Source organism: Pyrus communis, chromosome 9 (genome assembly GCF_041283825.1).
Source record: "Pyrus communis isolate YQ-2024b chromosome 9, ASM4128382v1, whole genome shotgun sequence".
In the NCBI taxonomy this organism is placed as follows: Eukaryota; Viridiplantae; Streptophyta; class Magnoliopsida; order Rosales; family Rosaceae; genus Pyrus; species Pyrus communis.
In genome coordinates, this window is record NC_142573.1 from 27,397,505 (window position 1) to 27,416,700 (window position 19,196).

The 19,196-nt window shown below is 35.8% G+C and overlaps 3 protein-coding genes across 3 annotated transcripts; 1 reads left to right on the top strand and 2 right to left on the bottom strand.

Moving 5' to 3' along the window:
• The first annotated feature begins 4,394 nt into the window (after window positions 1-4,394).
• LOC148694529 (uncharacterized) lies at window positions 4,395-5,030 on the top strand. The gene has a single exon (XM_088700723.1). The coding sequence runs from the start codon at window positions 4,395-4,397 to the stop codon at window positions 5,028-5,030; it is 636 nt and encodes a 211-aa protein (XP_088556849.1).
• A 4,388-nt stretch (window positions 5,031-9,418) lies between these two features.
• LOC137740272 (transcription elongation factor SPT4 homolog 1) lies at window positions 9,419-12,020 on the bottom strand. The gene is made up of 5 exons (XM_068480123.2): window positions 11,860-12,020; window positions 11,657-11,748; window positions 11,481-11,536; window positions 11,083-11,144; window positions 9,419-9,598 (listed from the first exon to the last, which is right to left on the bottom strand). Exons 1-5 carry the CDS (start codon window positions 11,956-11,958, stop codon window positions 9,548-9,550), a joined length of 360 nt encoding a protein of 119 aa, XP_068336224.1. The 5' UTR covers window positions 11,959-12,020; the 3' UTR covers window positions 9,419-9,547.
• An 859-nt stretch (window positions 12,021-12,879) lies between these two features.
• Window positions 12,880-19,194, bottom strand: LOC137738814 (UTP--glucose-1-phosphate uridylyltransferase). The gene is made up of 21 exons (XM_068478286.2): window positions 18,753-19,194; window positions 18,604-18,651; window positions 18,360-18,454; window positions 18,167-18,257; window positions 17,522-17,582; window positions 17,334-17,411; window positions 17,205-17,255; window positions 17,018-17,091; window positions 16,490-16,562; window positions 16,344-16,401; window positions 16,163-16,209; window positions 16,017-16,082; window positions 15,335-15,367; window positions 15,085-15,137; window positions 14,937-15,012; window positions 14,811-14,867; window positions 14,606-14,689; window positions 14,425-14,523; window positions 13,744-13,848; window positions 13,194-13,265; window positions 12,880-13,101 (listed from the first exon to the last, which is right to left on the bottom strand). Exons 1-21 carry the CDS (start codon window positions 18,818-18,820, stop codon window positions 13,075-13,077), a joined length of 1,416 nt encoding a protein of 471 aa, XP_068334387.2. The 5' UTR covers window positions 18,821-19,194; the 3' UTR covers window positions 12,880-13,074.
• Between the last annotated feature and the right edge of the window lie 2 nt (window positions 19,195-19,196).

Sequence of the window (19,196 nt, forward strand, 5' to 3'; positions counted from 1 at the left end):
ACGACGAGAAAATTTCTGCCATTTTCTCGGGAAAATGCACAAACACTAGGTAAACACACGATCATGAAAGGAAAGAAACACGAAATTAGCAAGAACAAACAGCGATCCAAGGTCAATGCAAGTCAAAAGGAAGTATGTAGCAGATTAATTATCTACAAACATGTGTGTGTGTGTGTGTGTGATTAAAATTAATACGTACTTACTTGCAGTTCTTGATTTCTTGAGTTAGTAAGAAGAAGATCGAAATGAAGACGATTGATCGAGGATGAAGACGAGAAATCTGTGTAATGAATGAGAGGAGAAAGTGGTGGAATAATGGAGGAGCGAATTGAAACAACGAATTGGTGGAATGGAATGGATCGGAGAAGTTAGCTAAGCGCAGTTCGAGTAGTGTATATACTCCGCTCTTCCGCAGCAGCAGCCACCTTTTGGTTTTATAGAAAGAAGGTAGTTAGAGAGAGAGAAGGTAGGTAGAGAGAGAGAGAGAGAGAGAGAGAGAGAGAGAGAGAGAGAGAGAGAGTGTGGCACAGCATTTCTTGTTAGAATTCTGTTTAGGAAATCCGCCGAAGAGCAACAAGACCAAAGCATTTACCAATCATCACCTAAACCTTCTTTAATCATTAAATTTTAATTTTTGTATTTTAAAAATCTAACGGTTAAAATATTCGAAGTATGAAGTATCATAGAAAGTGCCACTATTATAAAATTTTAGTTTTCATGAAGGAGAATAGTTAACAATTAAATGTGTTTCAATAGACCCCAAACAACTATTTGAGCAAACTATGTTTTTCTTGCGAAAGCGAGCGTGCCAACTCATGACCGAGCATAGTCGGGCAAGTAGAATAGATGTGGTGATGGTAGTATCGAATGCTTTGCTAACTTCTACACCTGAGTGACTATGACTGAGGAAGGAACACCTCTCAGCCTAGAGCTCTAGAACTTGAAGACAAGGTTGCTCTACTCACTACGAAGTTCATAATCTTCTACATCAAGTTCGACAACTTCAACTACATTCGTAAAAACATAACTGTGTTGAATTAGTATCATGTTGTATGGGCAAAAATACTTAAAGAAAATTAGTGTCTTTATGGTGAACATGGTTAGGCTGTCTGAATGTTGAACTATGAAGTGCACCTGGAATTAACCAATCATAGAACACCTCACCTAGCTGGGAAGCTAATGAAGTGACCTCTTTGGGCGAAAAAATTGAAAACTCTTCGCCCATAAGATTTGGATAGATAACTAACTAGATATATCATTAATCCAAACTGAAGGTGCTCCTAAATTGCCTGATTTTATGACTTCAGTGTTGTTAATCCAAATTGAAGATATTGTTGATTGTCAACACAATGTTATTTATCCAAACTGAAGGTGTGCTGACGAGAGGGTTAGGATAATTAGTATTTTTCTCAAGGTTGCGAGACTGGTTTCACGTAGAGCACAAGTTTTTGCATAAAGCGTTTTGAGTTGTTTCTTGAGCAGAAAAAGGGTCTTCAAGTTGCAGAACCCTTCTATTATAAGAATGGGTTTTGTGATAACCGAGTCTACCAAGGTAGAGTTCTGATAGGACTATGCTTACACGACATTCACCTAGATATCCTCTCTTTATCCCTTTAATCCCTTCTTTAGTCAAAACCCAATTTTTATCTGGTCTCGACTTTTTTTACTTAAACTAGGATTCTGAACTTAGCCCCTTTGTCCACTTAATTTATTTTTAACTGATCAAACATAGGTCCTGATCCTTAGAATAATGCAAATCTTATCAAAACTCATCTTGATTCTTACCAATCTTAATTCAACTAGGATTGTACCAAGCCACGCATGAACCTGATAACTTAACAATATTACTTCCATTAGGACTTGATCTAATCAATGCTCTTATGAGCTAGGAGCCAACTAGTCTAAGGAATCACTATTGGGTTGAGAATCTTGACATTTCAAGTAGGGTTATTGTAATAATCCGTCCCGAATAATTTTACGAATTTTAGAACTGAAGGGCATTTTGGTAAATTTATTGGGGTTGGATTAGATATTTTGAATTAAGTTGCTTTTGGGTTTTATTGTGTGTGCCTGGTAAGGCCCACTTGCTTTGGTTTTGTCCCCTCGGCCCACTTACCTTTCTTCTTCCTCATTCCTGTGTGAAACTCTCCCTCACTCTTTCTCTACCCATCACTTTCTCTCAAGCACTTCCCGAACCCTCTTTCTCATCTGCAACTCATCCTCCTCCTCATCCTTGAGCTTAACAACAACAACAACAACCCTTCAAAGTTTCGTAAGGACCTCGAGAACCCCAGGCTTGAAGCTATGTACCCCAACAATGACTAAGGTACTGCTCATTATCTTCCTCGACGAGTCACGACGGAGGAAACCACCTCGAAGAGTTTTCCCAGATTCCGGCAAATACTTGTGGCTTCCAGGCCACTTTTCGGCCACCTCTCGACATCTCACTTGTGCGTTTGTTAGTGGCACTTCCGTCCACCCCTGTTTGCACGGCTCTTCACCAACGGTGTAAGGTGAATGGACCCCTTCCAAAATGCATGTTTTACTATTAGAAATGCATACATGAAAAACATGATTTAATGGCTACGTTTTATGAAATATTTATGAGTAAATTAGATTCACACTTTATGATATATTATGCTTTATCGACTTTACGTTCTTTGTGGTATATATGATTGATGACTATATACGATTGATGACTATATACCTACTTATGAACGTGGTTTTACGATATGATGTTTTAGTTACTGAGCTCCAATTTGAGATATATATATATATATATTAGAAATATTATGTTAATGTTTTTATGTGCTTATTTAGTGGTTATCGAATGTCCTGCCTACGGGCGAATGAAATCATTAATTGGCTTCGGTCAGGTGATGTAGGGCCTACGGGCGAATAATACTGCCTATGGGTGAAGATACTTATATTGGCTTCAACCGAACGTGTGTAGGTGGCTTTGGCCGGAAGATATTTATATTGGCTTCGGCCGAGAGATATAGTGGCGTCGGTCGGAAAATATTTATATTTGCTTCGGCTAGGTGATGTAGTGGCTTCGGTCGATTATGATAACAGTACTAAGTACATTATATATGATATATGAAAGGTTTTATGGCATGCTAGGGTTTTCGGAAAAACCTATTACTTATTATGCTATACAAGTTTTCCAAACTTGGGGGTTAGTACATTAAAAATTAACTATTTTAGTATTACTTATATATCAACTTGGTCCACTCATGTTTTGTTTTATGCCCCCTCAAGACTTAGAATCAAGACGTACAATCCCAGAGTCAAAGCACTTTTGCATCGACATCTTCAAGTCCTCTCAGTGTAGGACCCGTCCCTTTGTTCATTCAATTTTATATTATCCTTTATTTGTGTCTTAGATTAGTTGTATGCTCTAAACATGTTCCATAAATGCACATTCATTATAGTTAAATTTAAGAGTTTTTATTTATGTCGGTTAATTGTTCATAGTTCTCATGCATGTTAGTATGGTTTCGTCGCCTTTAGGGTGTTGACTAACACGTGCTTACCCTGGTGTTTGGAGAATATCAGGGTCGGGCATGTCAGTTATCCTTTCTCGACCCAAACTTTGTATTTTATGCCCAAACATTGCCTAATTGCTTTTGAAATCCTCAACCATGGACCTGGCTTAAGGGTTTTGAAGAAACGAATATTCTTCAACTCCTCACACTAGTGTGTTAAAGAAATCAACCCCATCCCATTGAAAGACCTACACAAATCTAGAATAAAGAATTCTAGAACATTCACTAAAGTTGGTTAGCTAGATTATCCAAGTTAAAGTAGTCCTTTGTAGAAAGGACTAGAATGTTGTTTCTTAAGTTGGTGGAAGAGTCTAGAAGAATGGTAAGGTTTCCACCAACATGCAAGATTAGTATAGATAATTCTAGCTCAGGAAGTTAGTGAAATTATCTAGATATCTCTAGCATGATGCTTCCATGCTTCTCCAAGGTTCCATCCATGCCTATAAAAGGAGAAGGCATCCATACCATTTGTATCAATAATCAACCAATCAAAGAAAAAGTAAGAATCAAGAGAGAACTAAGTAGGAGTGAGAAGTAAAAGTAGTCTTGTAGGAGTGTAAGTGGTCTAGAGTTTGTCTCTAGAAAGTGAGTAAGTGACATTGTTTCTAAAGTGTCTTTGAGAGTTTTGAGTGTTGTAATATTTTGTGTGTGTAATACAAGTAATTTGTTTACTTGTGTTGTCTCTCCAACACTTGTGTTAGAGTTGTGCATAGTTTAGTACTTCGCAAGATTGTTGACTAGTCTTGTTCGGCTTATCGAAGTTCTGCCAACACGATGGGAGATCTTCAAGTTGTTGGAGGAATCAAGAAATTGAACAACAAAAATTACAACACACGGACAACGTGTATGGAGTCTTACCTACAAGGACAAGATCTTTGGGATATCTTCGGCAGTAATGAAGTTACGCAGTCGGAAGAAGACACTAGCGACACTTTGCGAAAATGGCAGATCAAGGCAGGTAAGGCTATGTTTACCTTAAAAACCACAGTTGAAGATGATATGTTAAAGCACATACGGAAGGCCAAGACACCAAAAGAAACGTGGGACATCTTTGCCACACTATTTTCAAAGAGGAACAACACAAGACTGCAGCTTCTCGAGAACGAGTTGTTATCGGTGACCCAACGAGATATGACGATTGCCGAATATTTCCACAAGGTAAAGTCTATTTGCCATGAAATTTCTGAATTAGATCCTAGTGCTGCCATTGTAGAATCCAGGATAAAAAGAATAATTATCCATGGATTGAGACCTGAATATCGAGGCTTCGTTGCTGCTGTACAAAGATGGCCGATCCAACCATCACTTGTTGAGTTTGAGAATTTGATTACCGATCAAGAAACTTTGGCAAAGCAAATGGGAGGGGTCTTGTCAAAAGGTGAGGAGGAAGTGCTCTACACCAAAAGTAAAGGCAGCTTCAAGCAGCATGCCGATGGTGGATCTAAAAGAAATGGTGACAAGGGAAAATGTCATCAAGGATGAGGGAATTCTCGACCAGGGAGAGCTCCGAAGTATCACGGTAACTGTGGTCAGTCCTAAAATAATAAAAGATTTGAGGGCAAGTGCTACAATTGTAGAAAAAAGGGCTATATGGCGAAGGATTGCTGGTTCAAAAGGCATGCAGTGAGTAACGTCGCCAACTCAGAAAAGAAAATTGAAGATGATTTGGATGTTATTGTGTCTCTAGCTGTGGAGGAAGAATGGGATGCAGAAGCATCATCTTGTTGGTGCTCAGAAAGTGAGGCGTTGCCCGACCCGAAAGAGTTTGAAGATACGTTGTAGGGGAAACTAGGAGACCAAGCTACCCAAGTCTAATCGAGCTCATATGAGCCTGAAGATTTGCTTGCTAGAGACAATGTCGAGCAAGAAGTGCCTAAGAGTCCTTGGCAAACTGGTGTGTATCAACAACCAGAAGAAGAAAGTCCTAGAAGTATCAGCTCCATGATCACAACTAATGAGGTCAACGAGAATACCGAAGCCAAATCCCAAATACGTCAATGCAGCCAAAGTAGAAGAAGCAATTGAAGCTCAGATGCATAAAGAAGCATCACATAATTCTGAATGGTGTAAAGCTAAGAGAAGAGCTCGACGCATTAAAGAAATATCAAACTTGGGATCCAGTGGCAAGGCCAAGAAATGTGAAACCCATCTCATAGAAATGGGTGTTCAAGATGAAACGTTGTCAACCCAGCGTAGAGAGAAGAATGAGATGGTGTTGAGGGGGAGAGTTAAAGAAATCAACCCCATCTCATTGAAAGACCTACACAAATCTAGAATAAAGAATTCTAGAACATTCACTAAAGTTGGTTAGCTAGATTATCCAAGTTAAAGTAGTCCTTTGTAGAAAAGACTAGAATGTTGTTTCTTAAGTTGGTGGAAGAGTCTAGAAGAATGGTGAGGTTTCCACCAACATGCAAGATTAGTGTAGATAATTCTAACTTAGGAAGTTAGTGGAATTATCTTGATATCTCTAGCATGATGCTTCCATGCTTCTCCAAGGTTCCATCCATGCCTATAAAAGGAGAAGGCATCCACACCATTTGTATCAACAATAAATCAATTAAGAATAAAGAAACCAAGTAATCAAGCAAGTAGGCAACCAAATGAGAGTGAGAAGTAAGAGTAGTCTTGTAGGAGTGTGAGTGGTCTAGAGTGTGTCTCTAAAAAGTGCGAGAGTGTTATAACTTCTAAAGTGTGTCCTTGAAAGTGTGTGTTGTGATATTTTGTGAGTACAATACAAGTAATTTGTTTACTTGTTTGTCAGACATTTATGTAGCCCAACGGCTACTTTTCTTCATTCAACGGCTAGACTTAAAGGGCCTATTGGTTAATCCAATGGTCCAGGTTCAAATTATTTTTTTTTTAGTTTTATATTTATATATTTATTGAATCTAGAAGCTTAGATTGAATATAATCAAATCTAAAAGTAAAAAAAAAAAAAAAGATCTAACGGTCCAAATTTAAATTTAACAGCTAAAATAATTTTAAAAAAAATTATTTAATTTAAAATTCAACCAAAAACTCTATAAATACCTATGTATTTGTTCAAACATACACACAAAGCTCACTTTTCTCCTACAATTCTTCCAATTTTTCTTTCTACCATTTCTTCTCATTTCCAAATTTTTCAAGATGGCAAAAGAGCATGTTAGAGGTCGTAATTAGACCTTTGATGAAGATATTGCTTTATGTTTGGCATGGATTTCTGTTAGCGAAGATGGTGTCGTCGGCACAAATCAAAATAGAAAGGTTTTGTGGGGTAAAATCATTGATAAGTTCCATGAAAACTCCAACGACGGTCGAAGGGAAGTTGGTGGTGTTTATGATCGATGAAACATTATCAACAAAGTGTGCACTTTGTGTAAGGGAAGCTTGGAGAGAGTCATGGTTGACATGACTAGTGGAAGGGGCACCACAGAAATTGTGAGTTTCTTTGTTGATATTTTAGTTGTCACGTACATAATAGTATTTTGCAACTAATTGTTTTTATGTATTTGTTTCATAGGGTGACAAGACAAAAACTACACCAAAAAATCGAGCTTTTAAGTTGCATCATGCTTGGAACATCCTTAAGGATTGTCCGAGGTGGGGAACCGATGCGGACCAACAATGAGGAAGATTATTTCATAGTGAAGCCCCACCTCCAAATGATGTCAATAAAGGTGTGAATTTTTCCGACAATGAAGGTGTCAAACAAATGACCCCAACTTCTTCTTTTGCAAGGCCCCTGGGTAGAGATAAGCAAAAGGAAGCAAAGAGAAAAGGGAAGTCCCAAGATCCGATAAGTGCACAACTTGCTAGCGGATTTGCAAGAATGAACGAAAACCATATCTCTCGCCAAGAAGAATTGGCCCAAATGTGCTTGGCCATGAAGGAAGAAGGGGATAGGAAGCAAGAAAGGTTTGAAATTATTTGATGATGAGGACCTCGACAAATACACTCCAGAGAGGAAGAAATACTGACGTGGTAAGCAAAAAGACATTTTAAGAAAGAATGCCACAAGGAGTATATTTCAAGATGATGATTCATCTCAAGTCCATCACCAAGTCAAGATGGTGGATATCATTATTAAGTTTATGTAGTTTATGAGTTTTCGATTGTATTAAGTTTATGTGGTTTATTAATTGTCATTTGTATTAAGTTTATGTGGTTTATTAAATATCGTTTGTATTAAGTTTATGTGGTTTATTAATTGTCATTTGTACTAAATTTATGTGGTTTATTAAATGTCGTTTGTATTAAGTTTATGTGGTTTATCATGATTTTCATTTATCGATTTAGTATTTTTTTTTAAATTTATCGGAATTTAAATATTTTTAGGTTAAAATGTTCATAAAATTAATTTATGATAATCTATATAATTTTTTTTAAAGTTAATTTAAAAAAAATAGCCTAAATTCATTATTTGATAATCTTGGGCTAAAATTTTAGGCCAGAAGGGTTGGAGTAGAAAAGCTATTTCTGAACTAAAATCTAAATTTTTTGGGCTAAATATTTTTAAGTCTTAAGTCAAGGTTGAAGATGATTTAATAACCTTACACCATGCTGATATTATATTTGGGCCTCACAAACTCACCCTCATTTAGGGGTCATTCTCCAATTTAACCCTAGGGCTTCCTCACTATCACCACCTTTATTCTTTAAAAGACACTATTGCCTCTTGTCCGATAAATCATGATACATCATTGTGTTCTCGTGTTAGAATTACGATCTTACTTGTGTTGGTACACACAATATTACCAAAGGAAAATATTTTATTCCTTTTGACCAATAGAATTCTCAACTAGTATTAAACCCTTTTATTTGGAAGTAAGGCTAATTGTATCATGCTTTGCACCTCATATGACTTGGGAGCTATAACAGTTTGGCTATTCTCTTTTACTAAGATTTTTCGAAGTCACAAATCACTACATCATTGACCCCTTTGTAATCCAACTCCCAAGTTACATGCTATTTTTTCGTTTGACACTTTGGTGGGCTCATTTTTGCTAAATGGATAAGGAATTCAAATTCTTTCAGATCTCGCAGTCCAACGTCAACAAATTACAAATATGATCGTTTAAGAGGAAGAGAAAGGTCCAAAACCTTAGGTTTTGTGAGATAAACTAGTAGAATGAACTAATAGAGACCATTTGAATTGAATGCTTCGGATTACTCTGTCTGTCGGTTCCAATCTAAAGAGATATGGAGAGGATCTCAATTCATGGATAACATAGTGATGTCATGTGATGATTTTTTTTAGTTCTATGTAACTAGAGTTCAACTTACTTTTTTATCTTAAAAATAAGTAATATGATAGATCTCTTATTTGCTAAACACTCTAGAAGTGATTTAGGTTTGTTGACTTGAATTTAGTCAAGTCAACTAGAACTGTGTTCTCAACCATCTGCACCCAAGATCAAATATCTCTCTCGTACTATTAAAAAAAAAATTTATATATTTAACCCTCTCATAAACATATCAAAATATGCCCCTTCGACTTTTACTATGTGAATTTATTCCAATAAATCAGCTTGCTAAATTTTGTTACCATTTTGTGCTAAAAGCCCAAAGGAGGTACTTTCCCAAAATAAAGAGGATTCTACTCTTAATAAGACCTTCAAGTGAATCTAATACCTATATATAGAAATCAAGCATTATAAGTTTGATTTCTATAACACTACAACTAGACTAATGTGAGTTCAATACATTGATAGCACATTCATGAGTTTGATACGTTAAACTCATGAGTTCAATAAATTGGAATCACAACCAAAATTTCGGCCCACTATAAGTGTGATTCCTATACAAGTTCAGCATATTAATCACACTCAATTTGTCCGTCCTACTGCGAAGGTCTAAGTACATCACAAGCTGCTATTCTAACCACGTTAGCAGAAAGTTCCTTCACTTCCAAGTTTCAACAACCAACTGTTTTCATTAAACAAAAAAATAAAGCATTTGCTTCAAACGTTTTCTGACAGGGTTTTGTTCTTTTTTTGGTCCGATCATCAGGTCGCTCATATACGCTTTGGCGGTACGTATTGCATCTGAGCATCTTCGCATATGTTCTGCAAATATATGAACCAAATAGGTAAATTCACCAAAGAAAAACAGTGGAGAAAAAAAAGTGTAAGAACATCTAAACATCCCAATACAAGCAACCTCTACGGATTTGAAAAGTGCAAAAGAGTAAACAGCACGTGGAAATCGTCCATGAGTACCTCTACACCCAATTTAAGCTCCAAAGCGAACAATAATGTAATGGGAAGAAACAAGTTTGGCATTGATTTATTTATCCTACCACAGAATTGATCCTCGGGAATGGAACACGAAAAAAAAAAAGCAGCAGCTTTTCATGATATACCAAGAGTTTTGAACAGGTCACTACGGAATAGATCATATACCAAGAGTTTTCAATTTTGATTAACGCACTAATTTACACCTTATGAGAAGGAAAAGAAGATGGAGAGCCTAAACCATTAAATCCGTTAATGCTATTCTTACCATATTTTTTTACCACAATTGTATATCATCTTAGGTGGCATATGATGTGGACAGCTACATCATCTAAATTAATTAGCATTTAATTTCAAAATGTTAATCAATAATTAATAAAAAGATTGATAATTAAATAATGATTGTGGTATACGAGCAGTCTCCTTCTTCCTTCCCATTCCATTCTGCTTCTTCTTCCTTCCCCTTTCTTTTTCAAGACAGTTTTTTTTATTGATTTCCGTTGATTTCCATGATTATGGTCAAGCTTTATAGAATTTACTTGTATAGCACAATCACCATTGATTTCTATCTCCAGACTCATTCCCCGTAGCCCCAATCCTCATTCCCCTTCAAGTATTTCTGTCTTCAATCTTCATTGGTATTCCATGGTTGTTCATCTTGTGAATTTTTTTTTTTTTTTTTTTGTGGTTTAAAAGAGGGATTTCATCTGATTATTTCATTAAGTAACGCCTATTAGCTTTCATGCGAATCAGGAGTCAAAATCAAATTTGTCTATCGGATTAGGGTTCATACCCAATTAAGTTACTAACGCCAAAGGAAGATCTTGAAGTCTGCAATTTTCCTTATTTAAGTGTTTTCATTAATAAGAAAATTGAAATTGAATGAGTTGGCTTGCATGACTCAGGAATTGGCAAATTAAAGAAGGAACGTGTTCCAACAACACTGGATCCGAGGATTCTCTCTTCTAAGGATGTGCTAATATGACAATCTACTTCAAGTTCAACCATGCATACACTACACACATAGGCCATCCATATCTGAGTGGACCATTAAACACACTCCACAAGCTGCAATTTTTTTACTCCTAATGTCAATTAGGGCATACTCTCAAGTTACTTGCAAATTTGTTTGAAATATATGGTGGCAAAACTGGCTATTCGAAAACCATCCCAATCAAAAACAATCACGGTTCAAATGGTATAGTTAACATATTCGACCAAATAACTATAAAACAAAAGACTGGCCAGTGTGGCCACTAACCAAATTTATTGGAAATTGTATAACAAGAAAATATAAAAAAAAGACAGTGTGTTACCTTCATATCCTCCGAAAGAGCCTCTGAAACAGCAAGTGTGTAACAACCAGGGACAAATTTTGCTACCAAAATATCAAAATACATGTTAAAATTTCACAGCCAAATTGAAATCAATGCCAGATTGTAGTACCCATAACGTAGAGCATGTAAAAGTCCGAAAAGTAAACAATTCAAGCAGATGCCTTTGAGAAAATTGAGAGCAAGCCACTATAGTATCAAGTGTTAAAAGAATGCATAGGCGACTCAAACACCGAATTTCAAGTGGACAAATTCCTAAAGAAAACTGAAATTGCACAAATTACAAAAATTAAAATTGAAAATGGTTATCGAAAATCAATGCATCATTCTGTCAAAGAAAAATCTTGGAATACACAAAATTTGTATGAACCAATACATACCAATTCGGAGCCACCGCGCAGCCCAACTCCTACTCGGATCCATTACTGAGATGATCCTAAAATACAAGCAATGCAAATTATGCAATTTCCAATAAACAAAAAAATACAAAACAAAAATATCAAAAATTAAAGAAAAATCAAAATCGTCTCAGAGAACGAGAGTAAAGAAGACCAACCCGTTGAAATTAGGAGTGGTGCAATCGGCGATGCGCTCGTTGTCGTCGTTCATCTCGAAGAAAGGGCAGTTCTCGCATCCATGTTCTCTGAACTGCATTTGCATTTGAATGTTTACTCAGCAAAAACCCTAAAACCTCTGTAATTTAAAACAAAATTTTAAAATTAAAAAAAAAAAAAGGAAAACGAGATGTAAAACCCTAACCTGATCGTAGGTCTTGACGAGGCGGCAACGGAGGCAAGCCCTAAGTTCGTGGCCGAAGCTCGTCGGAATCTGGGCTGGTTCCGATTGCGCGTTCCTCATCTTCTTTCAGCAAAAATAACAACCACCAGTGTACTCTTTTATTTTTTCCCGACCCAAATAAAAAATCCGTATTTATATAAATGTATTTAAAGGAATTTGCACAAAAAAGCCTGAAGTTTTTTATTTTTGTGCATTAATCCCTCACATTAAATATTGTTTTGAATTAACCACATATAATTCGAACTATTTTACTAAATGACACCTCCCTTTACTTTCCAATTTCCATCCACAATTCCATTAAAATTACATGATGGCCCCTTTTAAGCGTCCTAGACCTTGTGGTTTAAGGGAGTTGTGGTCATTCACTGTACAATCTGAATCCAATAGTAGGTGGTTATTTAACTTTTGCTGTTACAATTTCTCTTTATTGTTGATTAAGATCAAACGGTTGATGATCACAATTTTCTTGGACTATGGAGTCTAGTAGAACAAAACTCTTATTTTATTAATATACCTTAAGAGAAAATATTAAATTTATCGTGCACTCATATTACAACACTCAAATTAATAACATTATATAACAATGTCACGGTTACTCATAAATTTCTCCAACATAAGTGACTGAATCAGGGGTGGAAATTGGAGGGAAGTACCATATTCAAAACGGTTCAAAGCTTGGAGTGGAACTTAATTGTAAAACTTATTAATCTGGGAGTAAAATGCACAAAAGTGAATATTTCAAGGTCTACATGGAATTTCCTTTTTATATACTATTATTGTAATTATTTTATGAAAATATGTTTGCTCATCATCTTTATTCAGCGGATAATTTTAAATTATTTAATAAGAGGGGTGTTATCCACAAACCTAACTTGCCAAACAATTAAAAGAACCTTTGGAGACAAATAAAACAGAGAAGATTGCCATGACATGGATTAAAAGGACAAAGAACTACAGTCGAACTACGAAGAACCAAAAGCGTAAAACTAAAAGTTTATGCAAACTTTCATTCACAAACATTAGGTTTTAACATGGAACCCGCAAACTTCACCAAACTCATGCAGCAAAAATACAAAAAGCTTTTATTTCCCTATCACAGTAAACAAGCACGGCACAACCATAGGGCCCTCGTATTCAACCCGAGTACACTCTCCGATACATTTCAGGACAAGAAACTTAGAGATCTTCAGGACCATTGATATCCTGCGCAAAAAGTACAATTAGCAAGTATAAAACAGCGACGAATATCAACATAATTTGTAACATATGATGGTGTAGACTGATTTGTGTTTTACCTTGTTTGCAATCACGGCGTTGTCAGGAATTTCTAACTTCACCCCAGATTTTGCTGTGATAGTTACTTTCCCCTTCATTGAATAAAAAATATGGGAGACAACATTACTAGACTTAACAGCACGATAGTATGAAAAAAGGATGCGAAATGAATAATCAAGGTCGGGCATAGACCGAAATAATCCTTCGTGCTTGCCATTGTAATTTGCTGTCTAGTGTCTATGTGAAGGGGAACGTGTTTGGTGAAACTTACAACATGATTTTAAAGGTTTCCAGAACAAATGAAAGGAGAAAAATAACGTGAATGGATAGTTAATAATCTATGTTGCAGTCTTGTAGAAAGGGACATAAGACGAGATTAATTTCAGCCCACGAACAAGCCGACCAACATGAATTTATATCAAAGTAAACAAATAGTATTTTCCTTTTTTAATCTCCCCATCCAATCTATTGCAACTTAACTAAGATTCAGATATCAATCTCACACCGACGTCAAATTCTTTACCATGAAAAAGACAAATGATGCAAGACAGTTCGGCTGTAAGTGCGTACCTTGAGAACAACACCAGCACCGAACCAGACATCACCAGAAACCTTAAGGCTATCAAGCTCAAGGATGCTGGGGATTGACTTGAATCGACTCAAGTAACTGCCAACCTATAAGGAAAGAAATTATCACAATTATCATCAGGTAGTTGGAACCATAAAAAAAGGAATTAGCTAATTTAATACCCGATAAATTAATAACCTCAGCTAGCCAGTCCGACTTGGGGTTAATGTGCTAAACTAATAATTCGTAAAACTTATAATATAATAAATTATAAAATAATCAAATGAAAAAAAAATTATAAAATAATCATATAGGTCCGACGTAATATGTGAATTAATATTTCCTATTGCTATGGCTTATGTTTGTTTGGTTAAATGTTCACAAAATGGAATTATGTAGTACATTGAACAATGTACAATCTATTTTTGGGAAAAATAAGTAGATTCATGAACTTTACTTGGTTTAACAAATACATAGAATTGTTAGTTCGTAAAATGAGAAACTAAATACAATGTACAATATTGAATAAAATAAGGAATACCTTGCTGATTAAAGCAAGTTTTTAATTAATTGAAATTAATAAATTACTAATTTATCGATTATTTAATATTCCGCGAAATTAATAGATTTCCTTGGTTCCATGGCTATTAATTTATAGATGTTTAACTGTACTAAATATTCACCTTCTTAAATTCAGGCCCCAATTCAATGGTAGGATTTTCTGGATTTTTTCTCGCACTGTTCCGGGTAACAAAGCCATCTTGTAGTGTATAAAGGTCAGACTGCAAAAGAAGATAAATGCATTAGACAAGCCTCAAGTCATTCTTAAAGATTCAAAATCCAGTAGTGGGAAAAGGAGGCTACCTGGACAAGAAGCAAATCGGAAGTTGCCTTCACAGGAAGGAATCGAGATCTCGGTACATTGATGCCAATAGCATTATTAAAGAACTGGTCATAGGTACGGATAAGTAAAATTGGTAATTAAATTACTAAAAGATCAATTTCTATAGAAATAGAACTTCAAGCTTTAACTTTTGATAACATCCTAAGATAAGTTTTAAAGATGTACCCTGATTGCTGCACCAGCTGCGGTTTCTAGTTGAAGAACTTTGACCCCATCCACTTCCTATAAACAAATTTACACATCAGAAAACCGGAATCTTGGAACAACCAGGCTTCATATAAAAAAATATACCTTTGGGTTTGGGATAATTTCCATCTTCAGTGCATCAGCTTCTACTAGCCTTTTAATTGCATTCAAGTTCACCCACCTGAATGGTACTTTGTTAGCACACAATCATATTCCATGAATGTTCTACAAGATTGGGGTTAATATTACTTACAAATTATTTGTGTTGAAAATTTTGAACTTCTCTATTGACTTGAATTCATTGACCTGTTTCAACAAAAGCACCGCATATCATCAACAACAAACTGTGCAAATGTAATTATCATAAACAGAATGTACTTGTATCTGCAATCTGGGGATTCTAGCTATAATTTACAAAGCTGCTATCAGCAGTGAGAACAAGATGACAGGTTAAATATTAAAGGATGAGATAGGGGGAGTGAAAGAATAGAAACAGGACTTACGTGTTGATCAGGGACTTGAGCAATTTCCAGGAGCTGCACAAGAACATCAGGTAAAAGAAAAAAGGTCATGCATAGAAAAAGTTTTCAAGGATTTTACTTCGTACGGGAAAGGAGGTGCTTTAACATTGAATTCATTCCATTGTAAAGAAAAAATAGATTAACCAGAAGAATGAGCTTGGTGGCCTATTTGGTTTTCCTTTGACATTCACTTACTCAAAGAAAAGGGGACAAAACAGGGGAACTGGCTTATTCAACCTTGAACTAGGTCAACTAGCTATCCAGCCAATTTGACTAGTGTCTTGCAAATTGACATTGTTTTTGGGTGGTAAGTTTGAAACCAAACCCTATATGTGAAATATAAGATCATTTACAATTTCATACTACCAACTACTTAAAAAATATGCCTTTACTAAGAAGACTAAACTTCTTATTTGAAAACAACGGCTAATTTAAAAAGAAGACAATAAAACACAAATTAAAAATCATAACCACAACCAACCACAGATATAGTTGTCCAAGATAAAACAACACTTCCTAAAATAAAAGTGGCTTGATAAAGTACACATTATAGAGATGTGGAGTGCCCACCAAAGTTTACAAAACCTAGAAAGTTTTCAATATATCTTAACCTTATAATTGACACACACAAAAAAAGTACTAGCAATGGATAGAAATTCCATACCTGAACCCTGCCTTCATAAGAAATAAGAGTGCCGCCCTTCACATCGGCCAATGTTTTCGGTGTCACCTGCACAAATAAGAAACATATGTAGAAACGAGTTTAAAAGAGATAAGGTAACTAACCAATACTAGTAACCTTTTATATACCTCCATACAGTATTCATTCTTTTTCTGGATCAAATGGTGTAGAATTTCTATTGTAACCAGTCAGGGATAACAACATCCAAAAGGACTTCTTTTCTCAAACAGTGAATGAAGCAATAATATATCATAAAAAGTAAATAACTATAATCTAGAAATGTGCCAATCAGAACAAAAAATAGGATACTCAAGTCAACAACAGCACCCAAGTTGTCCGAGTTAGCAATAAACACGTACTCCTTACCCTGCAAAATAGACACAAATGCAGGAAAGAATTATACCTGGGCGATGAGAAAATAATTAAATGACCACAAAAAGCATCAAGAGACAAACCTGTGACAATAACAGATCAAGTTTTCCACTGTTCTTAAGGGATGGAAACACATCACCATGGCCAGGAGGATACCTTCATGTGCATAAAATAATCATGAGTAGAAAGCAATGGAATTTGCATGAAATTACTAGATAAAAATTGTATTCCTATGAAGTACAGGGCTTAGGTGTTTTTTATCTAGACCTCTAAACCAGAGTGCCAAGCCAACAGTCACTCCCATGCCTTATAGAATGGTAAAGAAAACAGATTAAATCATACAAGTAGGATGTCAATTAAGTGTACAAAAACACATAAAAAAAAGCTAAATTTAAACACAACCATTTGAACAATAGCAGATACAAATTAAAGGAGACCAATAAAAAATGTACACCTAAAATTGTATGACTGTACGTATATGTCTCATCTATTTCAAATGTATGTCTGTATAGTGTACACCTATAAAAAGTCCTGCAGTCTCCATAGTCATAGCACTAAATCATAAAGAAAAACGAGTAATATCAAAGGAAGAGAAAAGGTATAAGTTATACCATCCATCCTTGCCAGTCTGTCCTTTGGATGGCAGTGGCGAAAAATCTTCAACAACCAGACGAGGATACTGACTCTGTACACCCAAAAAACATATAGTAAAAGGTATAAGTTCATTGCTTTAAGCATTTAATATGCACACATATGAAGTAAACAAGGTGATCAAGATTCAAGACAGATGCCACAGACCTGGTTAAAAGTATGAATCTGAACATTTGACTTGGAATACTTCTCTACAATCTAATGGAGACAAGACCTAGTTAGTTCAAGGTAAAATTTAAGGACAAAAACAAAGACTACAGCAGTACATTCTCAAACCTTTTGAGTATCGTCATGAGTGTTGAATGAGTTCATCAAAAGCAAGGGAACACTGCTACCATATTTGTTATTGAGATTCTGTGACAGAATTAACAGGGTAAGTGGTATAAACACAAACACACATAGAGAGAGAGAGAGAGAGAGAGAGAGAGAGAAGAAGAAGAAGAAGAAGAAGACAAGAAGATAACCTCAATCTGGATGACAATCAAGTCCAGAAATGTCAACCCATTTCGAACTTCAATGACAGACCTACATGACAATAAAAATGGACCTTAAATCATTGATGTTATTGAAACGATATGGACAGTCAGCGGTTTATTACATTGTATGTATCTGTCTTCATTAAAAACATATTCAAATACTAACATTGAACCCAAAAAAAAAAAAAAAAATTTCAGAATCCAAGATTAATTCAGAATACAAATAACAAATACACTTTTTCATCTATGATCTGATATAAATAGTAGCGTTTCATTAAAGGCAAAACAAACGTTTCACTTTATATTATCAAACCTTACAGGATAGTTCTGGTCTAAGTTAAATTACAAAAGTTAGTTTAGTTTGATCAAATTCTAATTGAATCGTGAGAAACAAATTAAATTTGACATCAGGATACTATATATTTTAATCCAACTATAATCAGGATGGATTTAAATCTTTTGACATGCAGCATTAACAGCCCCATTTTCCACCATCAGAACAGTTCATCTAGGAATTTGAATTATTCAATGCATTGCTAACAAGATGAACCACTGCAATACTTAAGCAATAGAACAACAAAGCAAATCCGGTCATATAATACAAAAAGAAAACGACGACAATTAAATGCATACTTGGGGCCAGTGCAACCCATTGTTGTTCCCAAACCTCCATTAAGCTTAAGCACAACAAGTTTGTCCAAAAGCTTCTTGATCTCCTCAGGATCTGCATCGATCAAGAATCCAATAAATCATAACCATACACAACTTACAATTAAACATTCGAAATCGAGAATTGAAAATAAATCACAATTAAGATTAAAATTACCCTCAGGAGTAGGTGCCAAGCCGTCATAAGGAACGACTACCTCGTCAGTAGGAGTCTGGATCTTACTCCACTCCACATGCTGTGCTTCTTCTCCACTGAAACATGCATAGTCAGATCACATTCCATCAAAAAGTCAATCAAGATGCACAAATTCACACAGATTTGAGTACCAAATTTCTCATCATTTTCTCATCAACCAAACAGAAAAATAAAAAACAAGAAAATTCGATTCAATTCCGTTTACCTGACGTAGCGAGAGACGAGGTTGATGAATCCGTTCTTCTCATTCTCGCTGCAAGAAATAAGAGATAGATCAATCAATCAGGCTCAGATCACACAGAAATCATGGAATTCCAGAAAAATGGATCCAACGGGAAACTCGACCGCCATTACCTGATCTGGCTCAGAGAAGCGACGTCAGATTTGAGCTTGTCGACGTTACCGGTAGCGACCGCAGCCATTGGTGAAGCAGCGCGAGAGCTTCAAAGTTCTAGAGAGGGAGAGATGAAGGTGATATGAGCTGTGCGAACGTTGAGGAATGAGAGTGACTCTGAAATTTGGGAAATTTGGACAAAGTATTTGTATTTGGGGTGGTGTATTAATAAGTGAGATTTGGCCAAAAACTAATTAAATAATTAAATAAATAATAACTAGGTGGTATTTTTGGAACGGTGAGAGGAATATGCAGGCGAATAATACGATTTGGTCCAGCTTCGTCCAATTTCGCAAAATAGTAGCGCCCCTTTCACGCAAGGGGAAAGGAAGGGGACACCTCACCTCAATTCCCTTCCCCCGCGAGTTTTCGGTTGACGTCTAATCCGCATCTAAACTAACTGT

Excerpts from the sequence above, each read along its gene's own strand:
- LOC148694529 (XM_088700723.1), top strand. The coding sequence starts at position 4,395 with ATGGAGTCTTACCTACAAGGACAAGATCTTTGGGATATCTTCGGCAGT.
- LOC137740272 (XM_068480123.2), bottom strand. The coding sequence starts at position 11,958 with ATGAGGAACGCGCAATCGGAACCAGCCCAGATTCCGACGAGCTTCGGC. Across the intron at positions 11,537-11,656 it reads ACCACTCCTAATTTCAACGG|GATCATCTCAGTAATGGATC; the intron begins GTTGGTCTTCTT and ends CTTGTATTTTAG. Across the intron at positions 9,599-11,082 it reads CTCTTTCGGAGGATATGAAG|AACATATGCGAAGATGCTCA; the intron begins GTAACACACTGT and ends ATATATTTGCAG.
- LOC137738814 (XM_068478286.2), bottom strand. The coding sequence starts at position 18,820 with ATGGCTGCGGTCGCTACCGGTAACGTCGACAAGCTCAAATCTGACGTC. Across the intron at positions 18,258-18,359 it reads CTTGGCACCTACTCCTGAGG|ATCCTGAGGAGATCAAGAAG; the intron begins GTAATTTTAATC and ends TGATCGATGCAG. Across the intron at positions 14,868-14,936 it reads AAATTATCCCAAACCCAAAG|GAAGTGGATGGGGTCAAAGT; the intron begins GTATATTTTTTT and ends ATTTGTTTATAG.